Here is a 9,297-nt window from a genome sequence, read left to right on the forward strand (position 1 = left end):
TTGACTCATTTGAAAAGACCCTGATGCTGAGAGGGATTGGGGGTAGGAGGAAAAGGGGACAACAGAGGATGAGATGGCTGGATGGCATCACCACCTCGATGGACACAAGTTTGAGTGAACTCCAGGAGTTGGTGATGGACAGGGAGGCCTGGCGTGCTGCAATTCATGGGATCGCAAAGAGTCGGACACAACTGAGCAACTGAACTGAACTGATTTCTGACTAGAAGGTTGTGATTGTTGTTTCCCCTGAAGTATTTTCTTTTCTTCTCTGTCTGTGTTCAACTTTTTCTCTTTCTCTTTGACTTTCATTAATTTGACCATTACATGCTTAGATGTGATTTTCTTTCCTACCTGAGTAACACAGGTTGACTGAGCCTCCTGACTGAAGAAGGAATGTCGTCTAGCAATATGCCTCTGGAAAAAAAAGAAACAGTTGCTGAATTTTTTTCAGGGAGCAAGGTGTTTGTTGACCAAAAGCAGTGTTGGGTGGGATATGAAGATAGGAAATAGGAAATAAACCCTGGATGTTCTGCAAGTCCATGGTGAGTGGTACCGGCAGCAGCATGGTCATGGGCTGGGAAGGCGGAGCCATCCCTGTTCCAGTGCACATTCCCAAACCAAATCAGCAAGGATTTGAATCCCTTTAGGCTCATCCCCCCCAGAGCTGGCTGGTCAATTCCCTACCAGTATGCTGGTACCTGACTCTTCTTGTGAGACTGGACAGAAGGAAAAGTGATGGGAGAGGCCTTGGTGAGTAGAGAAATTTCCTTAGCGGTATCTTCAGAGATGTTTTACTGTATGTCATGTTTTATTTCCATTAAAGAGATATTTAAGCAAGGGAAGATTTGTTTCCTTAAAGGTGGGAGCTGGGGGATAACTCTATGGAGAAGATTTGAAGAAATCAGCATGTTTTAGGTGCTTACCCACCTCTTTCTGCATGTGCCCATGAGCAGACAGACCAGCTCACCAAGAAGCTGTCTGAGTACTTGCCAGAGAATGGCTACAATGGGAGCCCAGAGGCTCACTGTGTGTGGAGGGAGGTATCTGAGCAGAGGCTCCTGTCTTGTCCAGGGATGGCAGGAAGTCATCAGTGGGCAGGGTTAGAAAACATGGAAGTCCTCTTGCTGGCCTGACTCTCAGGGGACCTGGCTGAGCCCAAGCTCCGTCCTAACTCTGTGGGACCTCCAGGCGCTCACTGTCCCTCCTGGGACTCTGTCTCCCTCATCTCTCGAAGGAGGACGAGAGTCTGCAACAAATATTCTTAAACACTTTCAAACCACAGAACCATTTCCTCAAAGTAAATGAGGAAATTCAGCTCAATTATACTTGAGCTGACTCTGTATGTGGCTAGGCTCATTTTTTAAAACAGTACGTTTTTGTTTCTTTGTTTTCCTTTTGTGTGATTTTCAATCAAGGAGCTGGGTCCCTAGTAAATCTTGGGATTTTTTCAGCATGTCATCACCGCTCTTCCTTTGTAAACGTGCCCCAGGTCACTAGGAGATTGTGTTGCTGTGTGATTTGTGCACAACCAGAGGAGAAAGGGCCTGCCTTTAGGGTAACTGTATCCTAGAGTATTGACACATGCCTCAGAGAAGCACAGTGCTGTGTGTAGGGCGGCACCAGCCAAGCGCTGGAACTCAGGCTCGGCTCCCAGGCAGCTCAGCACAACAGTCCAGACCCTGGAGGGCTGGTAGATGGAAGTGTCTGGTGAGGGGAGACCAGCACAGGGAGATCCTTGCCCAGCAAAAATCACATACTCTCCAAACCAAGGATGAAAAGTCTAGGTCGTCTTGGACCCTATGGAGCAGCAGTAACCGTGACGGCCTAAGAGCAGAGGCATTTCTCCATTTGTCCAGACCACATGGGCCTCCCTGACTGCAGTTTGGTTTGCACAGGCAGGAGCTTGCAGCCATGACAGGGAGCCTGTTTCTGGCCCATCCAATTGGATGAGTGTTTAGTGTCAGATTCTAATTGCCTTTCAAATAGGTGTTCCTACCATCTGAGCGTGAGCAAGGACATTCCTGCCTGCTATCTTTAGAGTAAAACAAATAAAGCTGCCCATGTTCCTTCTCTTCCCTCCCCGCTGCCCCCTCCCCCAGGGGACGAGGATGCTCCAGTGAGCAGAGCAGTATCTTCTTGTCTAGAAACCAAACGATGGCTGTTCAAGAGTCACACATAACAACATCCTATGAGTGTAACCAGCAATAAAAATAAACACAAATCTTTGTCCCTGTGGACTACCCACAGAGATGTAGGCCCCTCAAGCGGACTTATGAGAGGGAGGGAATATAGACAATTTGGATGATATTGACACTGTCAGTTACAGCTGGACTGAGATGATAGAACCTGTATGTGTCCACTGTACAATCATAATGTCCGGCACTTAGTAGGGGTTCCATCAGCATTTGTGTTGACAGATGAAAACCAATGCACTTTTCAGTCCTACTAAAGACAGGATCCCTTTCTAACTCAAAAGGTCCCAGGTGACCAGCAGGGATTCTTGGCCCAGAGGCCGCCAGTACCTAAAGGGACAGGCTGACAGGGACTCAGGCTACTGAGCCATCAGGAGCCAGAGGACCCTGAGCACATGGGGGACAATGGGCTGCATGTGAGGGGTTGAGCTGGCCCTGCCCAGGTGAGAGATGGGGCCCAGCGATCTGGACTTGCCCAGTATAGCACAGGCCTGGTCCCTCTGATCCCTCTCTGCCAAGGTATGAGCTGGGCTGGTACATCAGTGGTGAGGCCCTGCTGGAACCCCATGAGACTCGGGTATGCAGGGTGGGAAGGATATGAGGAAGGGGTCAGCGGAGATCAGTGTGGTCTTGAGGGGACAGGAGATGGTGGCCCTGCTGAGGATGTGCAGTGATGGGCAGGGACGGAGAAGGGGTGGCAGAGGAGACTGGAGGCAGAGCTGGGGCCCTGGGCTCTGAGGAGGGCAGAGCAGGACACTCAGCCTGGGTGAGATGGAGGGGCTTCTCAGGAGACCAGCCCAGCTCTGGACCAGCTCCCCTGGCTGTGGGGGTTAAAGGTCAGCTCAGGTAGCCCCTCTCCCCAGTAGGAGGGTCTCTGTCCTGGAGCTGCAGCCCCAGGCTGTGCTCTTGGTGTTGGGGACTCATGGTGTGACCCCCTCCTCCCTGCCATGTACACAGAGCAAGGAGCTAAGGAGCTCACCCTGAGCCCCAGGACCAGAGAGGTTCATGTTTTCCCCTGATGGTGCTCAGCTTCAGCCCTGGCGGGAGGGCCGGCCCTGGAAGACAGGTGTGGGTAAGCAGACCTGGGTGACAGCTTTGCATGGGGTTTAGGGGAAGAGATGGTGGGAGTGGGGAGAGGAGGAAGCAGAAAACAGCAGAATCCTGTCATTGCCTTTCTAAGCACAGACTAGATGCCCGTGAATAAGAGTCAGAGAATAAACAAGCAACCAGCCCTTCGAGCTCTGCTGAGAGACATTTATTGAGCTGTGGGCACCCCCAACCCTGCAGTGTGATTCTGGATCAGCCCCAGGGAAGATGGTCTGGTTCCTGCAGTCAGAGGCTTTTCATGGTTTTCTTTATCCAGGGCAGGAAACTTGAGACTTTGGTGAAGGCCCGTGGAGTTGATCCATCTCTTTTTCCATAAGAGACAATGCCCTGGGCCACATTGTCACACACGAGAGGGCCCCCCGAGTCCCCCTGAGGACAGAGAAGGGGAAGGACTGAGTCTGCTCTCCTCCTGGTCCTGCCCTCTCTCCCACCCTGCCATTTCAAGACCCCTCTCTGAGAAGGCCACTTCGCAAGGCCTCCATGTGTGAGACAAGAGAGCAAGGCAGGTCTATGGGCTCCCGGCTGCCAAGCCCTGACTGGACATTGTCCCTGCTTCACTTCCCCCAGAGGGCAGCTCCTTCTCTGCCCCCAGGTCTCCATCCCCTCTCTCTCTAGATGCTGGGGGCTACTGGCTCCAGGCTGCTGTTAGGACAGGGAAGCAGGTGGGAGGGCTGACACTCATCAGGGAGGAGGAGCTCAGTAAGCAGGTGGGTTCCAGCTCTGAGCAGACTGAACCACCTCCCACTCAGGAAGCTTGGTTTTCTAACACCTGAGCCTCAGTGCATGGCAGATTCTCCCTTCCAAAGGAGCGCCAGGTTGGGATTCACTGCAGGTCTTGTGTGGCTTGCAGAGACTCTAGGTCCTTCCTGCTCCGGCTGTTCCCCCTTTTACTCCTGGAGAGAGGTCCCAAGCCTAGAGGGTGAGGCGGTCCCCAGGTCCCAGATCTTCTGCCAACACCCTTCTCCCCAGATCCAAGCAAGGTAGGCTGTGATTCTCACCTGAAAGGAAGCTTTCTTTGTCTTTGGGTCCCCCACACACAGCTGGATGGCGCGGTTATAAAAGTTGCGTAAGTAGGCCTCACACTTTTGATCCTCCTGCACGATCAGCTTTACCTCCTGTAGTGTGTCAGCGTAGGTGTCCGTGGAGTCCCTCCCCCAGCCGGCCACGCTGCACGTCTGTCCTGGCTTCACCCGGGCCTTGGTCCTGGGCAGACTAAGGGGCTTCACAGCTGATGTCTGCTTGGCCTTTCTCTCCAGCTGTGGGAAGAGACAAGAGTCTGGCTCAGCCAGTGGTCCCTGAGCCTGGACACGGCAATGACGCTGACAAGTCTCCCCTCTCTCCTGAGCCACAGGGACGGGTCAGGTGGCCAGGATGAGAGGGAAGAAAGGGGTAGGAGGTCCTGGGAGGGGAAACGAGCTGATCCCAGGAGGGCATGAGAAGCAGGGCGGTTTACCTTTAATAACATGATGTCGTTGGAGAAGTTCTTAGGATTATAGTCAGGGTGGCTGATGGCTCTTCTCACCCTGATGACCTGCTGGGTCCTCTCCTGCTGTTTGATGTTGTGGGCCCCCAGGGTGACTTTGATTGAGCTGCACAGAGACCAGAGCAGGAGATAGGGGTCACAGCCTCAGGGTTTACAGCCCTGGAGCCATGAAGGGCAGGTGACTCCAGGGCAAGGCTCCCACTGAGGGGAAGCGCAGGCACCAGGAGGGCCCTGGGGGCTAAGCTGTCTGTACTGTCTGTTCCTTGGCAGCCAAGGTCAGATTCTGGAGCCATTGGGAAGAGCACAACTGTTCTCCATGGGCAGTTAGCCCTAGGAACACATGTGAAGTTGCATTGGTTTGCATTCTGATATCCAGGCGCGCCCTATGTCTCGTCTCTCTCACTTCAGCAACGCCTCCGGCAATGACCTTCCCTCTTTCTCACCCTCTCACTCTCCTGCTGCCCTCTTTCTTGCCCTCCCAGGAGCCCTCCTGGCTCAATGTTCCTAACAGCCTGGTTGCTCCTGGAGAAAAAAGGCATGGCTCCCTTGCCAAGGGTGTTCAGAAAGGTACGGGCTACTTGCTGCTCCTCACCTTCCGTTGCAGTGAGCGGCTGTCAGCACGAAGTCCTGTCGAACCAGGAACCCACCGCACCTACTCTGGACATCCTGATTCCAGTACTGAAGATATGCCATGTAGGGGCGGGAGTGGGGCTTGGCTTCATGGCCCCCGATGATCTCCCCTGAAGGAAAAGGGCTGTTCTGCTTGTGTGCCCCCACTGAGTGTACCTTGTTGGCATCAGCTTCATGTTCAGGACTGCTGGGCACTGGGGAGTCCCGCCTGGCCTGGAGTTGGTGGGGCAGGAGGAGGCTGGGAATGGGGCTCAACTTCCTCCTCTAGAACAGAGCAGCTGTCTGGGTCTGCGAATCTGTCTCCCACACATAATTGCAGGTGAGCATAGAATCTGCCTGCAATGCAGGAGACTTAGGTTCGATATCTGGGCTGGGAAGATCTCCTGGAGAAGAGAATGGCAACCCACTCCAGTATTCTTGCCTGGAGAATTCCATGGACAGAGGAGACTGGTGGGCTACAGTCCTTGGGGTCTCAAAGAGTCAGACAGGACTGAGTAACACTTTCACTTTTCATACCTGTCCTAGGGATAGCAAAGTCCTAGAGGCTTCTGAAAATTCCTCCCCCACCTGTGCTGCATTCCAGGTGATTTTCTAAGGGCCCCGTTACCCTATTTTATTCAAGATAGCCCTGTTTTCCAGGGCACAGGAATTCAGAGTAGGGACCTAGATGTCACCATAGCCTCTTTCTCAGGGCCTGAGTGGTAGTAAGTGCCCAATGAGTATTTGTTGGCTGCATGAAGGAGTGACCATGCCCCCTCCTGCATCCTCCCTGCTCACAATGGCCCTCTGGGTGGGGGCTGTTGGTATGGCCAGTGCTAGTGGGCTTCTGGGAAGCAGAGCAGTTCAGGTCTACCAAACACTGGCTTCATCCTTGAAAGAGAGGAGCCCCTGATGGCCTGGGAAGGGAAGTCGAGTTGGGTAAAGGGCCTGTGTGTCCTAGGGATTGAGCACACACAGAGGCACCAACTCCAGGGTCTGCCAAGCAGATGCTGAGGTAACTAGAAGCAGAGGCCAGACCCACTCTGCCCTCTTCAGGGGCAATTTAGTATTTTCTTTTCTCCAGTTTGCGACCATCTGCCATCACTTCTGGGAAATTTCCACTTTCCAGATGGCAGAGGTAGGGCTGCAGGAGGGGCTGGTACCCACTGGCTCCTCTTGAGAGCAGGCTTTGCTCTGTCGTTCCTGCTGGCGGTTTATCCAGCATCATACTCCCTGGTATGAGGTGGGATGGGAGCTGGTGTTCGGAATGTTCCTGCCTGGTGGATAGCTAGATCAGGGACATGCAGAATGGGCAGGACCTCTGTGCCACCTGGGGGATGGGGTTGGGCCCCTAGGAGGGGGATGGTCACTCACCTGCCTTTGCCCTGGGGGTCAGGAGAAAGGCCACCAGGAGCAGGAGAGGCTTCATCTTCCTAGAAAGACTGCCCAGGATGGAGATGCTGGCGCTACCTCCTGGCTCTCTTTCAGATCCCCCAGCCTCTTGGAGAGAAACGAAGTGTCAGGGGACTCAGTGATCTCGTGTTCCCCTCTGGCTTTGCGATGCTTCATCCTAAAAGCTTTCTATGAAAGCTTGCCCCACCCCCACTCCATCTGCCTGATGACGTTCTCTGGGTGGTTGTGTGAGAAACATACAATGACCACACCAGTACCCACAGATGATGACTCAGAGCAGACCACTTGTTCCAGCCAGAGCAGGAACCCAAGAGTACAAGGTGGGGACTGTAGGGTGTAGTAGAGTGTAGGGTGTACCTCGACCAGTAGAGGTAGTAGAGCCCACAAACCAGAGTCCCCAGTGGTAGAACCATCAGGGTCTCATTTCCATGCTGCTAAGTCCACACGATAATTTCTTGAGCAGTTGTGGGTTTAAGATCTTCTCTATGTTATGACCAAACACACTGGAGATGCCTCTCCTTCCCTTAGAGAGCTGACCATCTGCTGGAGGAGAAAGAAACATCCATGACCAGAATGCAGCATGGGAAGGGCTGTGGTCCAGGGATGCACAGAGCTCGACTGCCACCTACTAAGTCCATATGGTCATCCACTCATCATCTTAACTTCCTTTCCAACACATGTACACCCATGGCTGATTCATGTCAATGTATGGCAAAACCACTACAATATCGTAAAGTAAGTAGCCTCCAATTAAAATAAATAAATTTAAAAAACCAAAAACCAAAAGACCCCCACCATTTAAAAAAATTACAAATGCTCAGAGTGAGAGTCCATTTCTCTTGCCATGTTTTGCAAACAAACGTACTGCACTTGACATTTATTGGCCTAATTTAACGAATCACTATGGCTCTAGAAACTGAGTCTACAGATTGATGTAAGTCTAGGTCATTCCTCCTTTGAGTAGGCTGGGGTGGGTTCCACCTAAACCATCTGAACTAAGACAGGGAAAGGGCTGGTTCGCCAAAGTTTGGATTACTAAGTTGCCCATGCCATGTGAAGTAGGAAAGCATGCTGGGTGACCAAAGACCAATAATTGTCCTTTGAGTATTGTCTGTGCTGTGTCCTGAGGGCCACACTTCAGATTTAGCAGGTCAGGCACTTTAGAAACTCACAGTGGCTGAACAAACTCTGCTGAAGACCTTGCTGTATGGAAATAAGGGACAGTTCTTTCTAAATAGTCCAAACCCAGCCCTGTTCAAGAACAACAGAGAATCTGTCAGTGGTTAGAGTCTGGGGATTTAAGTGTCTATCTTGACGTAGTCTATACTTTATTTCTGAGGAATATTATGCATCAAAAGATGTAATTCCAGGGTAAATATCCTCCTTATCAAACCATATACATTTATCAAACCTTTACTTTTTTGAACTTAGTTTGCCCACCAGTAGAAATTTTTAAAATTTTTGTGTAGTATATGTTCATTAAGAAAACTTGGAAAGTAGAAAGGAAAAATATTACTCATTTGCTTATGTCTCACAGACAGATTATTATCATAGGCAGTGCATTTAAAATACTTGGGATGATAGTAGGAAGTATTAGGAAGTGTTCCCCCTTCTTTAATTTTTTGGAACAATACTGGGTAAGACTTGTGTTAATTCTTCTTTAAATGTTTTATAGAATTCACCAGGGTAGCCTAGGATTTTCTTTGTTAGAAGGTTTTTGATTTTTGATTCAATCTCTTTATTGTCATAAGTCTGATTAGATTTCCTGTTTATTTTTGAATCAGCTTCGGTTATTTCTGTATTTCCAGGGAACTGTTCATTTCATCTTGATTTTATCTAATTTGTTGGTGTGCACACATTGATAGTATTCTCTAACAATTCTTTTAATTTCTCTGAGGTTGGTAGTTAATGTCCCCTTTTTTAAATTTCTGATTTTAGTAATGTGAATCTTCTCTCTCTCTTTTTTTGTTGGTCTAGCTAAAAGTTTACCAATTCTATTGATCTTTTCAAAGAACCAACTTTTGGTTTGTTGATTCTTTTTATTTTGATTATTTGGCTCTAATCTTTAGTATTTCCTTATATCTGCTGGCTTGAGTGGTTTGATCTATTTTTAGTTTCGTTAGGCTTAAAGTTGTATTGTGGGTTAGGAATATTTCTTCTTCTTTAACTCATTTATAGTTATATATTTTCCTCTGAACATTACTTTTACAGCGTCTTATACATTTGGTATGTTGTATTTCATTTTCACTTGTCTCAAAGTACTTTCTAACCTTTCTTATATTTCTTCTTAGGCCCACTGGTTACTTAAGATCGTGTTGTTTAATTTCCATATAGTTCCATGTTTGTGAATTTTCCAGTTTTCCTTTTGTTATTCATTTCTAGCTTCCTTCCACTGTGGTTAAAAAAGATAATTTGTATTCAGTTCAGTTCAGTTCAGTTCAGTCACTCAGTTGTGTCCGACTCTTTGCGACCCCATGAATCGCAGCACGCCAG

At 49.7% G+C, this 9,297-nt stretch overlaps 1 protein-coding gene across 1 annotated transcript; it reads right to left on the reverse strand.

Moving 5' to 3' along the window:
* Positions 1-3,437: 3,437 nt before the first annotated feature.
* On the reverse strand, positions 3,438-6,963 carry LOC109575279 (granzyme B-like). The gene is made up of 5 exons (XM_019983272.2): positions 6,766-6,963; positions 5,375-5,522; positions 4,753-4,888; positions 4,298-4,555; positions 3,438-3,668 (listed from the first exon to the last, which is right to left on the reverse strand). Exons 1-5 carry the CDS (start codon positions 6,818-6,820, stop codon positions 3,525-3,527), a joined length of 741 nt encoding a protein of 246 aa, XP_019838831.2. The 5' UTR covers positions 6,821-6,963; the 3' UTR covers positions 3,438-3,524.
* Between the last annotated feature and the right edge of the window lie 2,334 nt (positions 6,964-9,297).

Source organism: Bos indicus, chromosome 21, assembly GCF_029378745.1.
Source record: "Bos indicus isolate NIAB-ARS_2022 breed Sahiwal x Tharparkar chromosome 21, NIAB-ARS_B.indTharparkar_mat_pri_1.0, whole genome shotgun sequence".
NCBI classification, from domain to species: domain Eukaryota; kingdom Metazoa; phylum Chordata; class Mammalia; order Artiodactyla; family Bovidae; genus Bos; species Bos indicus.